Here is a 26,132-nt window from a genome sequence, read left to right on the forward strand (position 1 = left end):
ATACTAAAAAGTGACACTTAATTTCCAAACTTTAATAAGATAGGTCAGTCGTGCAAATGCAACTATGCAGAAATGAAAACAATGGCACAAATTCACAAGGAGTTGAGTTTCAGAAAACAGTGAAGAACAGACCCCTATAAGGTTTCTAGTTTTCTAACCGCAGTTACCCTGTGAAGGCACTTTTTCAAAAAGCAGAGCTGGGATATTTGGTATGTACTGACATTTAGGTTTCTGCATTTAGAAAGAAATATCTAGGTTTCAGAACCCATATTTGTCTGGGGGAAGAGAGGGTCCTTTGAGACGTGGAAAGACAATACCTATCAGGAGGAAAGGTATTTTTGCCCCAGCTGATACCTAATCTGGACATCTTCCCATTTAAAGATAAAAACAAATGTTCCTGGCCATTTCTTGGGGGTTTTTAGTAGCCCTTTAAAGTAAACATCATACTGAATACTGTTCCTTTCAGCTTTGAAAAACCTTTCATAGTAGTTAGTCATACAATATTGAGGCTTGAATTTCTACCAGAGGATACCCCTTATTCTACAGAGCTGCCTGATGGTGAGCTGGCTCTGACCATACCAGTGATCTGCCTTTTGCAAGTGACTGATTTTGCGATCCTGTTGTGCTGTGCAGGTTCTTTAGTGGCAGCCATTCTAGCCACTGATGACGACTCCGGTATCAACGGGGAAATCACGTACACCGTAAGTGAAGATGATGAAGAGGGTGTCTTCTTCCTGAACCCCGTTACCGGAGTCTTCAACCTGACTCGCTCGCTGGACTACGAAGTACAGCAGTATTACATTCTTACCGTCCGCGCAGAAGATGGGGGAGGCCAATTCACCACCATCAGAGTGTACTTCAATATACTGGACATCAACGATAACCCACCAGTGTTCAGCACGACCTCATACAGCACATCTTTGATGGAGAACCTGGCTCCAGGATCCGCTATTCTCAACTTCAGCGTCACTGATGTGGATGATGGTAGGCGTTTCCTCATGTCCTGTATCTCTGATGATAAATACGTATTTCGCCTTAGCAACATATTAGAAGATGTAATAGAAAGGGCAAATTAGGGCTATCCTTCGGATACCATCGAATGCTTAAATTCACTGCATACTGTGTAAATAGAAGTAATTTTTCTCATATTTCACATTAGGTTTAAGCAGGTGGTTTCTTCCTTATTTTTATTTGTGATAAATAAAAAATACAGTCAAATACTGCTTTTAACTGCTGTTGTGGAAATGAGTTGCAGAGCCATATTTTACCTAGAGTAGGTTACAGCAGTTGAACACCATGATTTCCCCCCCTGGTGCTTAGGTTGCACATTTAAATTAGACCTAAATGTTCTTTCAGATTTTTTTTTTCTTAAAGTTTATAATATATTCTAAATGAGGTTCTGGCAATGAGAGACATCATCTGCTATCATCTTATATGTACTCTAACTTTTAAGTGTATCATGAAAAGAATTGTCATCTACAGGGTATTGATAGTGGAGGTTAAAAAACTGATTAAAAGATATCATGGGAAAATTTCCCATTAAAATAAGCTTTAATCTTGGGATTATTTATGGCATCTAGAAGGTGTTAATGTATTGGAGTGTAAAAGATACAATCTTTATAGCTTGCTTACTCATTTTGTGATACAGTTTATGTCCAAGAAAGAATTAATTATAGAACATGGCCATAAAATACATAAAAATCGTTCCATAGTGTACTGCATTTTCTTAAGTGTCCACAGGCATTAGTCAGTGTGACTTAATACAAAATTATTCATAACACTCGTAGTGACTTTCTAGGTGAAGGTTATTTTTGTGACATGTTAAGCAACCTTGTCTCCTCTCAACTAGACACTGGATCAGCAAAGGCCATAGAAATGTCTTACACTGAAATGTGTGCTTCAAGCGCAGTGCACCTATATGCTTCGAGGAGTCCCAGTCTATGCACCTAAAATGACTGATCTGATCAAGATTATTCAGTAAAGCAGTTCTTCCTCATGAAATGCTGAGTTGTTGAACTCAAACATTTTTGTGGGAACATAAATTTTGTGCTGATGGATAGAACTTTCCATGGTAAAAATTGCGCAACTGGTTTTGAAATCAAACTGAGAAAGCGAGCAAGAAGAGATTCCATAAAATAAGCCAACAAGTCGGAAATTATAACTTGGTGACATTGGCTATTCTTGCATGGATCTCTCTTTCACCACTCTCATTAAAACTTTTATTTTATGTAAACTAACTATAAATTGGAGGAGGAACTTGTCCTTGCATCATGCGTATCCAGGGAAGGGATTGTTCCTTCAGACCTGTAGATAAATGGGTTGGGTCTAAACTATCTTCTCTTTTATTTCTCATTTTCCTGTTGGGAGTACAATGCTTGATTTCAAATCTTTTTGGAAGTTAATTTCACTTAACCATTATGAGTCTGTTTTCCTTTTCTCTTGCACCTCATATATTAATTTCCATCTGCGTGCAGTGGACGTGAACTATATCATAGCATTGACATATCGTTTTACATTCATCATGCACTCAATTATCAAGGAAGCAAATGAGTATTCGAGGAACAATGCAATGAAAAGTCAGATATCTTGCCTTTTATATTTTCTGGCACACTTACTTTTCTAACAGGCTGGATTTAAAGTCAATAGGGCAGAAATTTCATTCCAAGAGCATGCCAGGTTGAGTTCCCCCATAGGACTGTAACTTCAGCAAATGTTATGATCTATTGGTGTTTCTGTTTCAAGACCAAACTTGTTATCCTGTTTTGTGTTATATTTATCTAGAGTACAAAAATAGCTAGTACTATACTCCTCTGCATGTGGCTCACAGATAATGCACTCAATGCACACTAATATAATTTTGTTGATTATTTATGTTATATGATCCCATAGTTTGAAGGAGATCTGGAAAGACATTGTTTTATAATGAGGTATGCCTGTTGGTTTAGGATAGACACTGATAAAAGACAAAAACATCGTGATAGTTAAACTGCTCCCATTTTCACTTTGTTGTTCAACACACCCCTTGGGAAACAGTAGCTGTTTATCTCAGCTTGGACAGTTTCATATACAGATGCATAGTAAATATCAGCTACAGCTCTTGGTTATTTACAGAGCCTTAAAGACATTCATTTTGAGATTCAGATTGTAATTTTTTTCACATCAAATTAACAGTAAAAAATCTTGTAGCAAAGTACACGCTTGTCTATTTGCTAAAAAGTATGGCAAGATATTCCTCCAAGCAAAAACTGGTGGGTTTCTGAGATAGGCTCTACAGGTATTTACAGAAGGGGGGGGGGGGGGGGGGGGGAAGTCAGATTTTTTTAAAGTAAATAAATAAAAATAGAAACAAGATGCTTAAAAGAACATCATCATGAAGTTGGTGGTCCCATGTCTGAGCTCTCACTCAGAGTATTATCAGATTAACCCTCAGATTAAATAAATACAAAGCTCAACAAAAAGGATGCCCCTACATTTTTCATAAGAAAAGCCCAGCTCCAAACCTGGGGAGGGGGGAGTGAACGAGGACACAATGCCAGCTTGGCATGCTGTGTTTTGAAAAGAATAGTTCATTAAGTGGCAGTCCTGGCTCCACTGATATTTAGGCAACTCTTCTTCTGCTTCACAATTTAATCTATATAAGCATTAGCAGCATCGAAACCTATGAGAATACAGGACAAGGAATGAAAAGGTACATGGAGGTGAGGTAAAAAAGAAGCAGTAAGTTTTATAGGAACAAACACCACCAGAGAAAACACTGGCGGGGGGGGGGCGGGGAAAGAGTATTTTTAAAGTAATCTTCTTCTGTAAAATCTAATTCCTGCCCATCTCCAAAGTCAATTGACGAAAATATTGAATTGCGAGAAAGTACTTTACTGAAATCAGAAGACTTTCTTCCATATAATTAGTCATTTGAAAATACAGCTGAACAAAAAATAGACTTGCATTAAACTTTCACAGTGCTTCACTTGATCAAAGAAATGTAGAAACACTAATATTTGGCATATAAATGTATTACTGTCTTTAATTGCATTAAAATATTTTGTCTTTCATGTTTGGTTCTATTTATTGTATAATTAAGTTCCTACAAGAGAATAAGAGAGAGGGAAAGATGCCAATTAGAGTAGCTGCTGGGAGAAAGACAAGTAAGACTAGAGTTCCTAAGTCTGAGCATAATCAACAGCAGAGATTAATAAATCTAATGCAGGAATAATTTTATTATCAAAGCAATTCAGTCGGAGGAAAAAGAGCTACTGAGTAAAAATGACAAAACGCACAGCAAAGTAATCAGCTACTTAAGCAGACAGCTTGGTTTCTTGCATGAAAAAGCAAGTTTGAGGGGTAAATTAGTAGTGATCAGTCTGCTGATCTACTAATCCTAAATCACAGTCTTTATGACCCAAAACAAGAAAACAAAATTTTCAAAATTAATTAAAATAGGGGTAAGATACATACACACACCCATACACATATATATATGAGAGAAGACTCATTTCAATTAGGTGTTCCCAAAAATTAGTTGTTCAGAGTGAACTCTCAAGTTGAAGCAGTTACATACATTTGTTTCCTGTGTGGCATATTTAAGGTCATTTCACAGCCTTGTCACGACTCAGAATGCGTTTCCTTTACCAGAATTATAAATCTCTCCCTTGACCATAATTGCTAGTTATGTTTTGATCACAAGATGAGGGCTGTTCATCTGATATTTTGGAATACCATGCCGTATATGGGAAGGATACCTCTCCCTAGTATTCACTCTTGGCTTGCTCCGCTAGGCTTGGGAGTTTCTGGTTGTGGTTTTTTTTAATTGCGTAGAAGAATTCATGAAATAATTACATTAATAATAATGTTGCTTAGTTGAACTGGGGAAAATGGAGGAAAAACAACTGTTCAGTGAGCAGCAGAACTATTGAGTCTTGGTTTCTGAAGGAAAATCCTTCAAAACCTTTACGCATGTTGCCACTATGCAGCTCCTGCTGAATGAAATGCAGAGATAAGCTCTGCTGGCCGTTCCCTCGGCGGCTGCTCCAGTTAACATCCTTCCTTCTCTCTCTCTTCAACTCTTGTCAGAAAATAATTATTTCAAAGGCTTCTGCTCCACTGTGAAACTTGGCTGAAATTAGCTGATGGATTCAAAACTGGTGAACAGACAGCACAATCGTACAGTCCTCATTTCCATAGGAAATGAGGCCAGAAACATTTATATCTAGGTCGGTGAGCTGAAGTCATGTTCTCTACCTTCATTCTCCCTTCCCTACCAGGCTCCAACTCACAGCTTTCCTTCAGCATCGCGTCCGGGGACAGCGCGGGGCAGTTTGGCATTGACAACAGTGGAGTGCTGAGCATCAGGCAGCCTTTGGACCGGGAAAGCCAGTCCTTCTACAGCCTCGTCGTGCAAGTCCATGACATGGCCCTTTTCCCGGCCTCCAGGTACACGAGCACAGCCCAAGTTTCAATTATTCTGCTGGATGTGAATGACAGCCCTCCAAGCTTTATCTCCCCAAAGCTGACCTACGTCCCAGAAAACACGCCAATAGATACGATTGTGTTCAAAGCGCAAGCAACCGATCCCGACAGCGGTCCAAACAGCTACATTGAATACAGTCTGCTCCGGCCTCTGGGAAACAAATTCAGCATTGGCACAATTGATGGCGAAGTGAGGCTTACCGGGGAGCTTGACAGAGAAGCTGTGTCCAACTACACCTTGACTGTGATAGCCACAGACAAGGGCCAGCCATCCCTTTCTTCATCTACAGATGTGGTGGTTATAGTCCTGGACATTAATGACAATAACCCGCTTTTTGCCCAAAAGCTTTATAAAGTAGAGGTGGGGGAAAATACTTTGACAGGGACGGATTTAATCCAGGTGTTTGCTACAGATGGAGATGAAGGTACAAATGGGCAGGTCCGCTATGCCATCGTGAGCGGAGATGCCAATAATGAGTTTCGGATTGATTCTGTGACAGGGGTGATAACAGTTGCCAAGCCTTTGGACAGAGAGAAAAAGCCCTCCTATACATTGACTGTTCAGTCAGCTGACCGTGGGAGCAGCCCAAGGACCGATACCACAACAGTCAGTATTATTCTGAAGGATGTAAATGATTATATTCCCACATTTGAACTTTCTCCCTACTCCGTGAATGTCCCTGAGAATTTGGAAACACTCCCAAAAGTTATTCTTCAGGTGAGTACATTCAGCAAATAAATATTTATCTCCTACAATTATTAGCATGCATCAATAAATGGTATTAATGTATAGTGTCTTTCCTCCAAAATTAAAAAGGAGCAAGACAATTGAGAAGTTGCCTCTTGGCTGTAGTCTAGGATGCAGTGGTTGTTGACTTGTTTTCCTTTTTGTTTGTTTGGGTGAGTGGGTGGGGGGGTTGCCTTTTTTTGCCAAAAGTTTATATTATGCTTTGTAGTTTTGTTTGTGTTTTTCCAACCTATCTTCCTGCCCAGACTGGGACTTTAAGAGTTTTCTCTATCTCTCATCTCAGCCTCAACTTCCATGCAACAGATCTCTCAATCTGATCATTGCCTACATGGGATGAGGCTCTGTGCCAAACATTGAAAGAGCATTAGATGGATTCAGCTGGCAGGACATGCAATGATTGCTTTGATACAGAGCTCAGCCTATACCAGATCATCCATGGTTTTCACTGAGCCCAAATGCAGTCTTTACTGTATTTATGCTTGAGAAAAATAAGTAATCAACTATTTAATATTTTCATACTATGCTTTAAGTCCATCACCACTGTGTTAAGTCATTTTTACAATTACAGCTAATTTATACTAGACCTTAAAGCATTTGGATTAATTCAATACATTAATTTGGATTATTGTCATAGAGAATATTTCCTCTATCCCAATAAAATTTTACAGACCTTGCACTCATCAATTCTTGATATTTCTTCCCAAGTATTTGCATTGCTTTTGTAGGTTGTAGCAAGGGATGATGATCAAGGCCTAAACAGCAAGCTTACTTATGTGCTGGTAGCTGGAAATGAAGAAGGGGCCTTTACTCTCTCAGCCAGTGGAGAGCTGCGCTTGGTGCAGAGCCTGGACCGGGAGACAAAGGAGCAGTACATACTACTGATCACAGCTGCTGATGCAGGTAAAGCAAATGGGCAGTCTCTTCTGGTGAGATCTTGTTGTCACTGGAAAGCACTGCATTCTGGACAGAAAATATTTTCATGATGGTCTGAAACTTTAGTGGATGGGGATTGGTACCCAAGCTTCTGTTCAGATCTCTGTGGGGAGAGCTGGGCTTACTTGATGTTGAAGGGGGTTTGGTTTTGGGAAATCAGGATTTTATCCTATGTCTAGTTGTCTGATATTAGTAGGACTCACTACAGATTTAGATAGGTTGATTTTTGCCCTGCAGTAGTAAGTGGTCCTATCTAGGTCCTAAGAGCCTCATGCATGGCAATTAAAAAAACAATATAAATGGCAATAAAACCCAATATAATGTTTTCATCAGAAATGTGCAAACAGGTCAAGACAATGGCCAGAAAATAGATATGGACTACTCATTTAATCTTACCGAAATCTTACCCCTGAAAAGTAATGACAATTTACATTTCAACATTTTAATTTTCTGCTTTGCTCAGCATCCAGTCATACATTTGCTCCAGAATCCCAAATGCATTCCAAGTTCTGTCAGTTTATAACAGGACATGTCTTGTTATGAAGATTAATTACACTTTCACTTGAGGTGTCTGAGCACAAAAGTTTGGTTTCAGGTTTTGGTAGGAATATTATTGGTAGGAATATTAGTAACATTAGAACATCCTGCATCATGTTCTGGGCTGATCTCTGGTCCCCCACAGCCCAATGGATTTAATTTACTGCAGAATTTCTTCTTACCTTCTAATAATAAAAATAGAAGCAAACCCAACTTGTTGACAAGTGGTTACGATTTTGTTTTCTGACATATTGCGTGCAGTATCCTGTGTCAGTGACAATATCTATGGCTTATATTTTCCTATTGCAGCAGTGCTCAGGTATTTCACAGTCTGAACACAGCTGAAGCTGTGAAACACAATTTTAGGACTTGATGTATCATTTGTCTTGAACTTTGGCTAGAGATACTGTATGCTTTGTATTTTTTACGCTGTCTTTCCATTACTCTGTTGCCTGTAAACTGCTCACTTGTGAGCTGAACTTGCTTGGTCTCAAACGTCCTTATGTTCCTTCAGAAGCTGAGGCTGGATATGTAAGGGAAGGCAGATCCTTGTCTGTTAACTCTACCAGTCCAGGTTGGCAGGAGTCAGTTAGAACTGTACAGAACTTATTAGCTCTACATACAAAATACCTGAAGACTGAACTGATAAGGCATGTCACACAGCCAACAATTATTGTCCTTCTTGGAAAAAGGAGGGGAGCAAGAAGTCAGTTGTACCCCAAGCCTAGCACCATGTGTCAGCCAAAAGTTTGACAAGAGCACGATCTTTTCCTTGACTTGGGTTCCTAAAAAATATGAAATCCTAGAGATTTACCTAATCATACCAAATGAAAATATTTACTTGTGTTGGGAGAAGTCTGAGTTTCAGATAATCCAGGGGAGACTTTAATACATGATGTGTGCATGGGGCCTTTGCTGACAAGAACAGCAGCATGTTTTATTACCTCCTATGTTTAAACATGTAGATATTATGCTGATTAAACACTGTTTGGTTTTTTTAATTTGCTATGTTCTTATAAAGCTAACTCACAAGTTATTATTCCCTTCTATCATTGTTAAAAGGTACTAGCCAAAGTGTTCAAAAGCAGATGTTGAGTAATAACTTTAAATTTAACTGTTCTACTGTGATTAAGTTTATAATCTGACTAATCCACAATTAGTGTGATTTGGTATAGTTTTCAACCAGCCAGGTGAATAACATTAGATAACATCTTCTGGTTAGACTGAAGACTTGCTCTAAGTTTATGCCATCAAAGAATACATTTAAAACTATGTTAGTCATGATTTTTCTAAACTAAAACATCACAGGAAAGTGTCCAGCTTCAGTAGAAGTCAATGCCAGAACTTCCCTTGATTTCATGGAAACAGGATGTGGAACATAGTCATAATAGATACTTTAAGTACTTTAAATATATTACGTACTTAAGAAATTCTAGGGGATTCCTGTTATGTTTGAATTAGTCATACTGAGTTCAAGCAGTCTAGATGGTACAGAACACTCTGGCATACAGTTCATTGGAGACCTCTTAAAAAGCCACGTTTATCACAGTAATGTGGAACAAACAGACCAAGTTACGGACTCTGAGATTTCTGTCGAGCTACATCTCAAATTTTATATTACTATGAATTGCATTATCATACACAGAATGCACATGTACTTCTATAGACATTTGGCAGCTGAGTTAGAAAAGTATTATGTGGGAGGAAGCCCTTCTTAAAAGAGTTGCAACTTATCAGAAGAATGTATTTTTAAAAAATAAAATATTTTTTAAAATATACAAAACATTACAAAAGCTACCGGTATGGGTATGTGATGGATAGCCAAGTGGTTACACACTGACCTTTGCTAGTCAGTGCCTTCTTCATTAAATAAGGTCGTTTTGGTTGTACTAGCAGAAAGATGGCAATGACACAATCTTGAAATGGCTAAGAGAAGTGTTTTAAGTATTATGTTCTTGAGCAACTGCTAAACGTTTATAAAAGAAACTCTCACAGGCATGTCCAGGTCTTTGCCTAATGTTAACTATTTCTTTAGAGTGTCTGAGTTTGTATTTGTTTGATAATGCTTAGAAAGAAGGTTTTTGCATAGATACAATTCAACCAGAAACACACATGCAAACCAGGTAGTGCTCCTCTGTAGGAAAGCAGTGCCTGCCAAAATGCTGAAGAAAGCAGACTTGTCTGAATCATCCACATCCATATTATCTTTGAAAATAAGTCAAGTATTATACTTTGCACTTTGCATTTGGCTTTTATTAGCTGTAATAAACAGTCTTTCGGATTGTCTTTAGCAGCCTAAGGCACAGTCTTGCCATATATGGTGCATCTTATTCAGTTTTTTTTTTTTTACAGATAAAAATCATGGTAGACATCCAGATGCAGTTAACTCTGGAAATGTCTGGGTAGCACATAAAGGGCAAAATTCTGTCTGTCCAATCCACTTCCCATTTTTCTTGGGGTCTGCATCTCAGTTTTTATAGGCAACACTGACTGGTTTAAAATATGCAAAGACAATATCCGGCTCCTATAGAAGTCTATGCCAACTCTTCCCTTTCTTTCAAGGAAGCAGACACAATACATACTAGAAGCACCTTTAAACATAGGAACTGATGGATTCCCAACTTGGTTTTGGCTGTCTTCCTGATCTCTCTATACATAATCAAGGATTTCTTAGTTTTATGTTTATTATCACTTCATGAACTTGTGCCCGTGGTTCTTATAGTGTTACCCTAGCCTGTGTCTGGGGAAGTTGATGGAAGGATTTTTAATTTTTCATTATTTTTAACTAGAGATGTCAGTCCAGTGTACTGAAAACAATCCGTGGCCTCAGAAGGGGCTTTGGTAGTGGCTGTTATTTCATCCTCAGTACCTTATGGGTTTTGTAGCACGTATTGGCAGCATGTACACTGAGTCCATTTGTAGCAAGTGAAGGATTAGGACATTGAGAAGCAGCAGTCCGTGTAGCATCGAGCTGGCAGGGCTGCATGGGATGCTGGCCTAGAAATCTCTGTGCTTTGTCACACCGTGCAGGCGTGCTCTTCCAGAGCCCAGATCTCAGTCCTGGGCACATAGAAAGAGTTGTTAAGAGTTGAGCTGCTCATAAGCATGCTGGGTGGGTCAGATGGGGACCACTGGTGGGACCACATGTACCAGCAATGGAAATTTGGGCAGTTGTTGAAAAAATGCTTTCCCAAGCAAGAGCTCCCTTCAGGCCTAGAGAAGTCAGTCATGATATATGCATTGTCCTGGCTCTGGCCCAACTATTCCTTGGCCTTGCCTGCTAATCCTCCACCCAGTCCTCAGGGTAGATCTTGGACCAGCAGAGAGTCTTCCTTCTGCTCTGGGGAATGGAAAAGACTGATAAAATATTTTCTGGCACTTGGCTCAGTGATTTGTGGCCATGTAGCTTGCTTCATGCCCAGTTTCCACAAGACAGTCTGCACAAAGGTTCTTGATTTCAACCTTGTTTTATCATCACCCCTCCCTCACTTCTGCACTTCCACCCTGCTCTAACTACTGCTGGGTCTCAAATACTAGACTGCCACTCTAGGCAGTGGGGATTTACAAAGATACACACAGCATCCATCGCTAGGAACATTCGGCATCTTCCAGAGCTGTACACCTGTAGCTTTGATCAAGAAATAAAACATAATTCAACCCCAAAGTTCAGCCATTCCGATTTAGAACCCCTCTTGCAGCACAAGCTGTAAGACCAGAGTGCATGAATTATAAATATAATGACAGGCAAACTGATGGACTGTGGAATAACATGATAGTGTTTAGATTGCAGATGCTCCTCTAAAATGTCTGCTAACATAAATGCCAAGAAACCTACATGCAGCTATTTGAATGTGTCTTTATGGGTCTGTTTCTACCACATAAATCATTTGTTTTGCTTCGCTATACCCTTCTTCATGGCAAAATGGTTGGGAAAAGAGACTTTCTAAATTTTTTTTTCACCCCATCTGGTGGGATGCAGCGCTGAGTAAACATTCAGCTCTGGCAGCATGACAAGAACTAGTGCAGCCGCTTTTATCATCCCTGTCTTTAACTCTTTGAGCAATTTTCTGGAGCAAATGTTAGCATTCCAACAGTCCTCCTCTTTTTATTTATTGGTTGCAGGGATGTCGAGTAGCACATCTGCAAACCTGCTAGCTGCTCAGGACTACTGTTTAAATAAACTGCAACAACCATCTCTTGATTTGGTTGGTCAGAATGGCACATTGCCATAATAAAACCAAAATCAAAATGTGATGTTTCTAATTAGAAGCTGTGTTCCTGTGGGGTTTTTTAATTATTTTTTTTAAAAATAGTCTATTTACTGATTTAGATAAATAGTTCTGAAAGAAATGAATCAGTGGACTGATTATTATATTTAGTTAGCTGTTCTTTGTATACATCCCTGTCCTGTATGAAAAACAACCATATGTTTTTTCTTTAGAAAATGTTGGCCCCTGACTTATGCATTCTTTCCTTCAAGAATGCAGGAGGGCAACCTAGCAGAGAGGTTACATCCTCCTCAGGAATTCTCTTTTGAGATAGACTTTTGGTTCCTTTCAATCCTAAAATCAAATTAAGTCTGACAATGTAGTTGTATTGCTTTTTAACACATGTGAAGATATTTCCCAGTTTAGTGTGACAAATAAAGGACAACTGTATTTTCTAGTAATGCTAAGAAAGAGTCTTGGAGGTTAACATTGTGTGAGATTTATGTGACTGGGCTAAAACACATTTATACTCAGGCTGTTTTGTTAGCATAGACTGTATTTTTACTTAACAGGCAGTCTGCAGTCTGAAAAGATGTTGCCTGAAAAGAATGAGTTATATTTTTAAAACAAATTCAGCTATTTTTAAATCTTGTTGCTGTCAAAACAAACAAGCAACTAACAAGTTTCACTTAGAAATGTCTTGTTTTCCATGCTTTCTGTGCTATGTCTAAATATATACACATCGCTTCAGGCTTCAGTGAGCTAAATGAAGCTGACGTATGCTTACCTTGGTGCTTAGCAGTTTACATAATGATTATTCTCTTCTATGGTTTTCTGTTATGCCACAGCTGTTCCAAAATGCATATTGTTTTCTGTCCCAGCTTCATTTATTTCCTTGCCCTTATGGAAGCTCTTCCTCATGTCAGTGCTGTCTCCTTAAGTCTAGTTTTACTGCTTTAGTATTGTACTAGTTTTATTTTTTTTCTCGTTTAACACTGGTTCTAAAACTATCATTTTAGTAGTTTTGCATGATTTTTAATGTATTTATAAATCACACAGAGGGAGAACTGAAATGGTGTCAGACTTATCAGTGAGTTCATAATGTTCATTTTGTCTTACCATCATCTAAACTCAGGAGAGAAGGGAATTGAGAGTGGCTTTTTTGTATTTGTGGGAAGTTAATAGCAGGATCTTACCCTTTCACAAAGCCTAGAAACTGTTAGCACTTTTTAATTTTTCTCTGGAAGACGAAAGCTCAAAAAGCTATTTAGGAAGCAGGTTTGTGGCAAAGTCAATCCAATGTCCCCTAGAGAGTAATTGTCAAGGAAGAGAGCATATCAATGTCTATATGTTGTGATACATTTACTTCCCAAATGAGATGAGGGCTTTAGCCCATCCTTTCAGAGGACCATCCCACGAGATGTGCAGTCCAGCCCCAGAATACCATTTGAGGGATTTAGCCTTCTATTTGGAGTTAAACCTTCATTATTAGATCACTATTTTCAAAATTGTTCAGCGAGAGCCTCTGGGCTAAATCCAAGCATCTGTGTTCTCTGGGGTGCGGTGTGGGCAAGACGTATATTCAGGTTGGCAAAGGGCTCAGGCTGGCCAGTAAAGTTGAAATATCTGTGAAAACAAAGTTTTTCATTCAGTTTAAAATCATGGACAGAACTTCAGTTTTGAAACCAACTCAGGCTGATGGTGGATTTTATCTGGATAAGACAAGCGGAGTTAGAAATACATGTTAACGATGTTTATTCTCTATAGTTCAGACATACTTGTGGACTTTTAGAGAAGTCCTCAATTTAAGTGCATTCCTGTCCATTCAGATATTTATGTGTGTAATTCCCTTTCTGCTCTCTGTTGGGATCATGGAGAATCCAGCGAGTAATTGACGGGCTTATTTAGGGTGGGGTAAACTGCTTCTATCTGAGGTTTGTAGGTGAGCTGTTCTCCTTTTCACTGCATTCAACAAAAGAAGAAAGGAAATTATTTTAAATAATCTTAAGATCTTCTCATTTGCTGTTATTAATGTATATATAAAATCGACCAGTTACTAAACTAGAGCCTTAAGATGTATTATTCTTTAGAAACAGGTCTTCAGAGATTTTGCATTGACAGAGACAGAGGCAAGGATGTTCAGAAATTGGGGTGTTGGAAGAGAGCCAGCTATGGCAGAACTGACATGGGAGGGGGGCATCAAGTACAGTGTGTGCATGTTTGTGCTTTGCAATATAATAACCTGCAGTCTAGCTGCACAAAAATACAGTAATGTTACTTAGGTCCAAGTGGTGTTGAGGAGCACTCCATAGGTTCTACCTCAGTATGGGTGTTTTGTTGGTTTTTTTGTTTCTAACAGACAAGGAGAATCCTAATGAGGTTAATGTATTTCTAGTCTAGAGTCTTGGAAAGTGTAAGATAAGATGTAGTAACACAGCCAAAAGTTTTAATCTCTCTATGGACATTCTTGGAATTACAGTTGAAAATATCAAGTTTTATTAGGTAACTAAATCTTTTGCCTCTTTGCATCCCTCATAAGTAAAAGAAATCCAGACTACTGGTAGAAAGTTCATTGTTCATTAAGAATTGTCTGTTTCAAGGAACATAATTTTATGCCACCTAAAAAGATTGAGTGTAGGTGATGGTCTTTTTTATTCTATCAAGTTACCTCATTGCTAATGAGGTAAAGAGAAATATAGGAATATCCAGAAATTCAATGTTGTTTCTCATCATTCAGAGTTTCTTCCAAGAACCTTGTAAAAATAACAAAGGAAAAAAATAGAAATAAAGGGCTACAAATACCAACTTTGCCAGGGATGCTTGTGCCATGAACTGTCAAAGCTGGTACCTGCTCCTTCTTAAAGGATTAATCTAATAAAAAGTAATTAGGATCATCTTTAATGCAGGATTACAGATTTATCTGATTAAAGTCTGAAATATTTTCAGTCATAAATTATAAAAGTATCTATGGTAACCTGAGATCAACTGTACTCTATGGAAGACGTAGTTCAAAGAAGTTCTTACTGGTCTTTTTCAAGTAGCTTATCTGCTTGGTAGGGATATTTTTTCTCCTTTATTTCCATCCACTTTGGGATGGAAATTTCCATTGCACGGTTGGGAAAACGTCCTTTCTTGCTTTGGTTGAAATACCATTGTTTTCTCAAGTTGTGTGATTATATCTTGTGTTAATTTCTTAAATGTCATCCCATGTTCACAAAAGACTTGTGGGCACTTACCATAATATGTAGCAAATATGAATGGGATGCAGTCTCTTTAGGGGCCTGCTTAAATTAGTGTGAAGTTCATTAAATGAGCCAGTTATTGTCCTGATCCTCAGTCTCATCTCACTTGCATGGTCTTAAGACCTACTTCTCCTCTCAGCCCTACCTCAGTTGCAGTACTTTATTGAATGTATATTGGACAGTCAGTTAGGCACTGTTACCAGTAAACAGTTTAGTGTGAACATATGTGATGAAAGTGATGAAAAAGTGAAAATTGAACATAGGAAATACACCAGGGCAGTTCAATTTTCATTGAGTTTTGCCACGGTACAGGAAAACATTGTGCAGTGTTGATCTAAATGAATGAAAATGTGACTTAGATCTTTAAGCTGTCTTCACTGTTGTCCTGCCTTTTTTTGCCTTTTTTTTTTTTTTTTTTTTTTTGCTTTACTATTATTTCTTAACTTTTTGGTACTAGTTTGAGGGGAAAAAAAGCAGGTGTATCTCTTTGAAAAAAGTTTCAGGTAGATGTATTTAAACTGGAAAACAAGCTAGAATGTAATGCTTAATGTGTAGGATTTAGTAGATGATTGAAAATGTCAAAGAAGAAAGAATTGTCAGTTTGTAAATTTTCAGGCTGTTACACTTCCTCTCTTATCCCTTCATCCATCTTGTGATTGTTAGTTTGGAAGTTTTAAATGAAAATTAATTTTAAATTATTGTCCTTCTGCTTACATCACTTTTATATGAAATTCTACTTCAAATGTGCTAATGAGTTCACTGAATGTAATCTGTTTTGCAGAAGAACAAGATGAATAGAGTAGTCATTATGCTATGTAATTTCTCAGCCTTCGAGAAATAATATTTTTCCAGTCTTGGTGATCTTAAACCATTTTTTAAATTAAACGTTACACCTTATAAATTGAAAGTCTGCTAGCTCATTCTTCCAATACAAAGCTACAATTTCTGGAAGCCTTAATTGTGAGGATAAAACAAGTAAAACATGCACATATGGCCTGAACACTTATCCTGCTGGTTAATCTTCACTATTTATACAGAGTGTTTTTAAAGCATAATTCAAAATCATGCGTTACAGGAATTTCGCTGTGGGATATTCAGGAGTCACAAGCAGTCAAAAATTGCCTTAGTCAGCAGTCCTTGTAGGAGCCAGCTTCTCTATTTTTTCTGTTTACAGCAATAACTTATAACAAGGAGAAATAATTTGGTGCTTTTAGGAAAATATTTTTTTAAATGTCTCTGCCTTTCTTTTAAGTTGCAGTTCCACTTTCTTTAAATTTTACTTTGGTCACCAGAGGCCTTGGCAGTGCACATGGTCATGCCTGCCCTCCCAGAATCACCTGCAGTTGTGGGCACCCTTACGACCAGTCATTTGCCAGGTTTTCTTATGACCATTATATTCAGCTGTGAGAAGTTTTCCGTAAAAATTCATTTCTGAAACATATTTGGAAGAAGGCAACTTCTTGCTCTGGAAATAAATGCAGTCCTGGCTAAGAAGCCTGCGATACCTGCACGAGTCTTTTCTGAGCACTGTCTCCAATGACTTGTACGTTTGTTGTTAACAGATCCCAAGCATATGTCAAGGGGTTTATGACACATGGGACTAATGCTTGTGGCTTTTGTGGAAGGACATTGAAATCTGACAGTCACAAGTCACTATCTCCTTATGTCAGCAACCCTGTATCCAGCTTACGCTGTGGGCAGTGGATAAGGACTCTTTCAGCCTTTCATTCATATATTTTGAAATTTGCTAAACAAAAGCATCAATGGGGAAAAATGCTAAACTGGGGGAATATATGCCATTTTTCAGTTTATAATAATGTACGTGTGTATGTGTAGAAGGAGATTGTTACATGGAACAGCTTAAAGTTATGCTAAATATATACTATACTTTTGCTTTATTGCATGTGTTTTGTTCTCGGTCTCAGTAGGTCCAGCTCTGTAATAGTGCAACAGCTTTTTCTTCCTGAGTAATCAGCTACTTGTTCTGATGAGCAGATCAGAGTTAAAAAACAGGGATGGGGAAATTTATATACACCAGAGGACTTAAAACCATCTCTGTACGTGCATACAAGTCCCACCCTTTCAACAGCATATTAAATGTAATATTGCCCCTGTTGTGAAACTGCAAAGCTTAGTGAATTTGTAGGATGCAGTCAGTCAGGAATTTTGATAGAAAACTATTCAAATTTTAAAATCGTGAATAAAATCAGAGGAGAGATTCCCATCTTGCATCACTATTAGCAACAAGGATTCCTTTTGCACTGTCAAAACATGTATGAGTATGTGTGTTTGTGCATGTGCATCAGCCTAAGCGTGGCTGGACATGTCATTGCTTGAGCAAGGTCAGACTCTGTCTAGTGATTATATTTTTTGGACTTTTGATGGCTTATGTTCCCAAATTTATGTCTGTTAGCTTCTTTAGGGTGGTAGATGAGGGAGGATGTTGAGGTTTCTAATATCTGATGCAATGCAGAAAAATTGTTTTTTCAAGTAAAAGTTCTCTTAAGCCAGCTTTGGGAACAACTACTATTTTGTACCTAACAATGAGAAAAACTCAGGTTTGACATGCTCAGAAATTTGGAATATCTGGGTTCCTGCATGGTCTCATTCACCAGTCATCTGTTGAACTGAATGAGAGTAGGGCTAGCTTCTAAGCTTTTTATTATGTTTGTTTATTAACTGCTTATTTCAGCTTTTATCTCAAAGTATACTAGGTTCACCATTTTTTTAAGACTAAGTATGGAAGCCTGTAGTGAAAAACTGAGTAAGAGGAAAATAAAACACAATCAACATATCCGGCCAGGACAAATATTTGTGGTGCAATCTTGTATATATAACTACTTATTTTTCTTATTTCACATATGCACTTTCGTTTGTGTTCCCGGTAAATAAGTTAATTTAAGGTCGTCCACATTTCAAATCAAGCTTCGTGTGCACTAGAAATCGAAAGCATAATACAAGTTAGTTGCATTTTAACTTTCTCTAGCTCTATATTTATTTTAAAACTGGCCAGTTATGTGAGGCTCAGCACACTCTGTCTGCATTTAAATGCATTTAGAAAGATTGGCTGCTTTAATGTGAGAAGGGCCTTGTTTACTTGAGTGAAAAAGTTAATGCTCTGTAATAACACATACAACTTCTTGTCCTGGGACTCATTCACTGAGTGTTTGACTGGAGAAGTGAAATCCGCTTTGTTGCAAAGCAACACATTTCAGTAAAGCAAAAATTCCATTTCTGTTAAATCGCTTTCCAATTTTCAGCATAATGATGTGTTTAATTTACCACAAAACATGGTAAACTGCCTGCAGTATGAGTTTTGATTAGTCATTTAGATTCATTTTATTTAATTTTAATCCTTTTTTTCATTTTACTGAAATGTATCTGTAGGTTTTTTTGCTTAAGTTTATTGTCAGTTTTCTAGCAGTTAATTTTGATATTTTAATGCTGGCAAAAACTTTTTGAGTTCCTGGTTTCTGAAAGGAATGATAGTATTACTATCTGCTGTGCTAACCATGGCACAGACAGGACCCAAAAGCCATTAAAGCTTCAAACAATATGTGGATAACGTGCTGAACACATTCTCCTGTTTCTAATTTATACTGTGAGCCATACAGTACCACACAGCCGAGATAATTTCCAATAGCATCATCTTTTCCTGAGCTTTCTTGAAGAACTTAAATGGCTTTGCAAGTTTCCTTCAGTTGTTTTCTTTTACCACTCCAGTCCACTAAGTACTCTGATCATTCCTCACTTGTGCTGGTGTCCAGCTGTGGTGTAGAGAGTTGAACGTATACTGGAGCAGATGGTGCGATGTGGTTGGGGATTACATAGAGCCAAGACAGTTTACCTTCTCCGTTCCACAGGGCATGGGTGAATAAAGATAGGAGGTGGTGCTCCCTTCTTCTAAGGGTGCATGAGTAGACCAAGGCTGAAAGTGAAAGCAGTCTTTAGGTGCATCCCTTGTGGATCGTAAGCATTAGCACAAATTAGGGGAATGAGTGATTTATGATGAGTTCACGCAGAAATGCGTATTGTCTTCTCTTTGCTGGTTATCCTGCATTTGAGAAGTAGAAATTGTCAGGTTAAATGATATTTCTCCCCAGTGTCACCTTCCTGCATTTAGTTTCCTTTTTTTTACGTGCGTGGCTGCACATATCCAATATTTTTTGTCACCCTTCTCTTGGATGGCGGTAGGAAGAAGTTGAGAGGGCTTGTTATAACTTCTAAGCTGACACATTTCCAGTATTGTACTTTTGTGAAGATCAGCCTCAACAAGCACTAGTGAATGGCGTGGAAAACCAGCCAGTCCCACTTTGCTGGGAGAAGAGACGTCCTGCCCACCCCACAGTCCTCCATGGCTGTTTCTTCATGTCACTTCTTCAGAGGTCCCATGCGGAGAAGGGAGCCACAGCCCAGTACTGGTCAAGCCCGAGGTGGCCTCTTGTAACCTCCCCCTGTAACTTAGCCTCCACTGTGGGCCTCCAAGAAGCAGGCTCCCAAGGTCTGCTCCTTCTCTTCATCCCCAGACACATGTTTACTTGCAGATGTAAGCAAAAAGCTTCAATTTTTGGAAGAACATCCGTGGGAAGCAATTTTCTTCCTGAACTCAGCGTTACTATTTTGACACTATCCCAGGTTAATCTTTATTTCAACAATGATGTGTGGACATTTGTGGGACTGTCTGCTTAATGTATATGTACAGCTGTCACCTAGAAAATAAACTGTTCAGTTCACAGAAACAGACCACAGCACACAGAGATGGGAAATTAATAATAATAATAATAACAACAAAATAATAATAATATATTCAACATGGATATCCTAAGTGTCTGTGAGACATGGTATTTTGGGATTTGAAAAAAACCTAGTAGTAGTAGAGCACTAGAGAAATGCTCTAAATAAAAGGTGTCTGACAAAGAAACAGTTGTTTCTGCTCAAAAATAGTTCAGACTACTATGAAAAATTGGTAGACATTTTAGTGCAAGTTCACTAAGGGAAAAGTGTATGTTTGTTTGTGGCTTTAGCCCTCAGGGCTGTTTGTAGGAGTAGTCAGAGGCTTGTGTGGCTGTGTTCAGCAATTTTATATAGGTTGTAACATGTCTGGTTTATTAAAAACAGTTTGGGGGCATCTTGAGTGTTTGGCTAATATTGCAGAATTTACACAAAATTTACTATACTTATTTATGCAAAATGTTTAGTGCAGAACAAGAAAGAGATGATGCTCTAGCGTAATAAGAATAACTGACTTGGGGAAGATTTGCTATCGAAGCAAAACTAAAAAATCTGGGAACTCAGCCTGACCATGGAAACTACTTCTCTCACCACAAGTATGACATGTACATTTTATGAAACCTACTTATTACCAGGGGCCAAATTCTGTGGTCCTTATGCAAGCACAACTTTCACTGAAAGTTCACTAAGGACGGTAGAATTTGGCCCCAAGCTATTTCTTTTCCATAGAAAATTACTTCATTTGTAATTTCCTCTTCTTATATTTCTCAGTAACTGCAGAAATGTGATCTGGTCATTTAAATTCAAGTGAATAAAAGATTTGAGGACTCTCTGTGAAACTGCAACTTTATCTTTCAGTGTAATAGAATAAAGGAGTAAATTTGTGGACGTGAAGTTTTACTTAGAGGAAAAACACATATTTGGATAACTACAGAGACAGGAAACCAATGTAAATACGTGAGTTTTTCCATCTAAGTAAAATGAGAAAGATTTGAGGTTTTGAACTGAAGAGCAGTGACTTGGGATGTTACAAACAGCTGAATTAATACTGGACTTCTGGGACATTTCTGCAAGCACAATGCAACCACAAGCTAACTCTGAATGAGATCTGGGTTACTTCCATTACCCTAGCTAATCTTATTAGTATGGTGCTCAACCTTGGCTGGTATATTCACTTCTCTGAGGCTAATATAAATATGTCCATATTGTGCTACACAGTGCCTTGTAGACGCATCCGATGGGGAAATGGAGTTAGAGAATAACTGCGTGGAATATATAGGGGGCTGAGGCGAAGGCTGGGATTCAACCCTTAGAGCATTTGTTTGGTACTCTGCAAATTCAGATTCCTCAGAGAGGAAAGGTGTCTGGGGCTGGCTGGAGTCAAATGGCTGAGTCACAAGCTGCTGCTATCAGTGTAATCCTGAGCAGGAAAGTATCCATAGGCCATAAGCAGCTATTACATCTGGCATCCCTTTTGACCGTTTCCATTATGTGACCAAAGATTTAATAGCCACGCAGGAGAAAGGACAAATCCATTGCAGTGTTTTGCTGTTAGGATATGTCCACGCAGTACTTAGTCAGCAGATGTGAACACATTCTTCCCATTCTCCTCTCTTCCCCCGTTCTGTGAGTGTAGGTAGCACGGCACTGAGCCCGAGCTCAGTGCTCCCAACTGGGACAGGGCCAGCCTGCAGAGCTGCGCTGGAGCTAGTCCCGTCACCCCAGCACTGGGTTACCTCTAAAGGCGCTGCCACTGCAGTTCATTTTTGTCAATAAACCAACAGCATCAGCTCTTTGTGTTAGCAAATACATTTAAAACAATGAATTCCAGGTTTTAGCTGCAAGTTAGCTTTCTTTTCCAGGCTGAATTGTGTTACTGATGCTCTTTGAATGTGACTTACCCAAGATTAATTTCTAAATTATGTATAAATTGTTTAATCACCTGTGAAACTTAACAACTTTCAACTTTTCATTTCATTAGCTGCGAGATGAATGTCGATTAAATGTGTTTGGAAGACCAGAGCTTGATGACACATGCAGCAAACACTGCTGAGGACTCTGTTTCATTTAATGCAGTAATAATAAACACTCCACAGGCAATATTTCAGCAATCAAGAGCGCTTTTGCAGTCTTTTCTATCTATATGCATTTGGCTAAATGACAAAATGGGGGGGGGGGGGGGGGGGGGTGGAAAAAGGGTAAAAAATGAGTCAGACATTGCCTTAATGTAACCTTCCTGGCTGAAAGTATATTAATTGGCAAAATGAATTACCTCAGACTAGAGCAGAGAAAGGCCTCCATTGTGCATGACCGTGGCGTGAAACCTATACTCTAGCTCACATGTTCTTTTCTCGTCATCGTGATCCATCCCATCCGATCAGCAGGCTTCAAAGTTGGCCTTGCGAGATTTACGGCACCTTTCAGTTGGAAGCTCTTTTGTTCAGTCCGTTGTGCATTAAGCCAAGTTACTTTGAAATATTTTGCAGTGAAAAACCTCCCTCCTGTGCAGAAGCTGCTCCCAGCTTCTTCCCGCGATGCAGCGTGGTACTTCTTCAACCTGCAAGGGTTAACGTGGGAAAATGGGTCATTATTTCTTCTCTTATACAAGAGCTTGGTGTCTGGAGCCCTTGACAGCACCACATGAGACCCAAGAGCAGAGCCTGTCTCCTTCCCAGCCCTAAGGTTGAGGTCCAGCAATAACCTCGGGTAGCAGCGACCTGATCCTCTGCCAGGTTGGAAGGACTAGGGCGGTCACATGGGGGCTGCCTGTGTTTCATCAAATGACAGTTCCGTGTAATATGCTTGCCTTGCAGCAAGTACTCGAACCAGTCCCTGGCCCAAAGTATTTCATTATCATCACTTTTCTCAGTCCAGCAAATATTGAATTGTTGTATCTGTTTGAGATTGAAGGGGAAAGTGATGCAATCTTGGGTAAAACAGGCATGGTCATCATCTGTCTTTTGAGTAAAAGGGGCCATAACTCGTGTTTTATGCTCCACTATCACTCTTTCCTTCTCCGTTTGGCTAAAAGAAAGGAGCGATCCCATTTTTTTTCAGGGACCCTCAGCAAAGAATTTGGTTAGAAGAAGATGTCATGCTGATTCTTGCCTGAAAAGAAGTGTAATAGTCTGGCAAAACTCACATAAACTTGTAAAACTCTTCATTGTCTTTTTTTGGATTTGACAAAGGAGAAGCTAAAGAGAATAAATACTGACAGATTGCACATGAATAAACATGCTATTTCTCACTTGTTTCTGCTCATCAGTGTTAAGTGTTAGAATCACAAGGAGGATGAAGGCTGTAGGTTAAATAAGTTCAGTCCCATTTCCTGTAAGCCAATATCCCATCTGAGTGAGCATTATTTGCTGCTATAGATGGTTGCTTCTACAGTGAAATTGAGTCTGAATGGGGCTGGAGACTGTGCAACCTTCTCACCCACTCAGAGAAGGTCTCCCCAGGTCAGGGGTGCGACCGGCAGTGGAAAAGCCACACGGAAAGCTGGGGTTTGCCACTGTTTCCACTCTATTTGTTCTGTGGATAAATAAATTGAGGGCTGGAGTCTTAACGGCTGTCAGTGCGCCACCTTTGAATGTCTTCTTATAGAGAAATAATAAGTCAACCACATGTTCAAATTGGTCCTAATTGTTACAGGAAGGCTTCTGAGCAGTTCCAAGACCATCTTTTTCCACTGAGCATGTATTACAAAATATTTCTGGAATTAGGTGGAGCAAGAAAAATAACAACTTCTTTTTTTTTTTTTTTTTTCACAACTTGTACTTTATGTTGAGATGCCTTTGAAACAAATCTGACCCTGTCCTGTATGTTGACTTGGCTTTCTTGCTCTGTGAACTGTGACATGCTCAAGCGCTAGGCTTTAAATTGGGGATGGCAGACCTTGGATTAGCATGGTGGTATTTGTAACCTCTAGCATTTTGTATCCCATTTTCCTGTAGGATCTCCTGCCCTCACTGGCACTGGAACCATTGCTGTCACAGTGGATGATGTCAATGACAATGTCCCCACATTCGCCTTTAACATGTATTCTGCCACTGTTCCAGAGGATGCTCCTACAGGGACAGATATTTTGCTCGTAAACTCCTCAGATGCTGATGCTTCTACAAATGCTGTTATTAGGTAGGTCATTTACTGTTGCTGTACATAATATCACCTCATACCTTGCCTGAAGATTTTTTTTACCTCAGTGTCCATCACAAACATATCATGAAGCTGTAAGACACAAAAGGACAGCTGTATATGTGTAGCTAAATTGTTTCGGCAAATACGTCTTTTTTTTTGTTCCTTATAGGCTTTTAGAATTATGTTAAGGACAAGTAGAGTTGCAGTGTTATTTTAATTTTTTACTAAGTGAAAAGCAAATGAGTTTAACTTGCACCTGAGTGTAATTGTTAACAGGCTAAACTTATATTCCTCAATTAGAGGAATCCATCTAGAGGTAGATGAATTAAAAAAATAAAAAGAAATATTAAAACTCGTAATAATATCATAAATGGATTAAGCACTTCAGCTTGCACTCTTTATATATACATTCTGTGCATAAATAAATATGATATAGGCTGTGAATGATCATCATTACTGACTGCCATCAGCTTGTGTAGCCTTTGGAAAGGCTTTCGCCTTCTATTTAGCATAGCTTTTAGAGTTGAGGCCTTGTAATGAATAATACAGTTAATAGATACAATACAAATCTTTTAAAATGTATTCCTTAAGAAGCTAGAAACCATTGTTCTTGGAGGCTGACAAACTTCTTAAATATTAATTGAAGGAGTTTTCAGGAAGGGATTGGTGGGAATGTACTTTTCAAATGTCATTAATGAATTTGCTACAAAAGCTGAATGGGTTAAATAATTTTTTTTTCATTTACGTTCAAATGAAACCTCTCACCCTAAAAAAAGTACAGAATGCATTTTGCAACTATAGTCTTCTTTAAACTTTAATTTTTAAACTAGGCAAATCTAGAAATCAGTATCAGTTTTTTGCATAAAAATATCCAAACTAGTGGATAGTGTTAATTTTGTGATAGCATATATATATATATATATTTGGGGAAGGCTTCAGTATCTTATTTTGAACCTGAAGTGGCTTTTCAAACCTAACTGTAGTTTAGATGACTGCTTATGCAGACTTGGATGCATTTATAATAAACTAGCCGAGCAGGTACCATGTCACTCAACCTGCTAACACACATGTTAGAGGAGACACTGCAGTCACTGAACAGTCAACAGAAATCACCACCTGCCTTGCTCCTGGGTTCATGTCTTTTCACATAAGAAGCAATTTTGACTGAAAGCCAACATGTTCCTTGAGTAAATTTATGGTCAATTAATGTCTTCAGTTTAGAATGAAAATTAGACAAGGTGAGGTGTAAAGTTTATCCCATTCAGAAAACCAGTAAAAAATTAGAATTTGGCATTTTTGCTTTAAATGCCAAGTGGGCTGAACACTGGCCATTGCCAGTTTCACAGACAAGAGTAATGAAGATGCTGAGTGGCAGTGGCAAGCTGAAGATTATCCACTGAGGACTGATTTATTGCGACTGGAATACAAAGCACATTTGTATTAGTTACTAATTGGAAGGACACGTAGGTAATCTCATCACATTTAACTATTGTGACTGCAAACACCTGTAACTCTGTTTCCAAACTTAGAAAATGGGATATAAAATAGCTTCTTTATTTAGTTTTGTTAGTTCACCTCAGTTCATTCTTCAAAGTGCATAAGAATATTGCTGTGGTTGTCACTTTTTTAAAAAAAGGAAGTAAAATAGAACTATGTCATGGCAAAGCAATGGTCTATAAAATACTGTAATATTTTCTTTCCAAGTAGCTAGAAGCCAAAAATAGAAACTTGATATTTTTGCATCTTTAAATATTTGAAAAGCATCCAAAATTTTCATTTATTAAATTGTGAAACAATGAAGCTTTTAATTCTATTCACTCTTACTCTAAGAAACTATTTCTGCAAGCTCCTTTAGGAAAAAGAATTCCATACAAAGCATGAATGATTGTAATGATTGCATCCCATAATCAGAAATTGTCAGGGTGCTCTCACGTTTCTTTAGCATGGTTGAATGGCTTTAATATCTCTGCCATTAGTCTTTGTCATTCACTTGGTACCTCACAGTAAAATAATTGATAAAAATATTTTTTTCTTTCATAAGTAGCTATTTAAAATTGTTTTCAAGTTTTGTTTTACACTTTTTAGACTTAGGAACATACTTTGTTTTTCTTGGACAGAATTAGTCTAGATTCA

At 38.4% G+C, this 26,132-nt stretch overlaps 1 protein-coding gene across 1 annotated transcript in view; it reads left to right on the forward strand.

Moving 5' to 3' along the window:
- Positions 1-26,132, forward strand: part of FAT4 (FAT atypical cadherin 4) — a 151,588-nt gene that overhangs the window by 84,778 nt on the left and 40,678 nt on the right. Inside the window, exons 4-7 of the mRNA XM_074821282.1 lie at positions 634-984; positions 5,259-6,181; positions 6,937-7,111; positions 23,816-23,996. Coding sequence (XP_074677383.1) covers positions 634-984; positions 5,259-6,181; positions 6,937-7,111; positions 23,816-23,996 — 1,630 coding nt within the window. The remainder of the gene's footprint in view (positions 1-633; positions 985-5,258; positions 6,182-6,936; positions 7,112-23,815; positions 23,997-26,132) is intronic.

The sequence above is a fragment of the Strix aluco genome, chromosome 4 (genome assembly GCF_031877795.1).
Source record: "Strix aluco isolate bStrAlu1 chromosome 4, bStrAlu1.hap1, whole genome shotgun sequence".
Taxonomy (NCBI): Eukaryota; Metazoa; Chordata; class Aves; order Strigiformes; family Strigidae; genus Strix; species Strix aluco.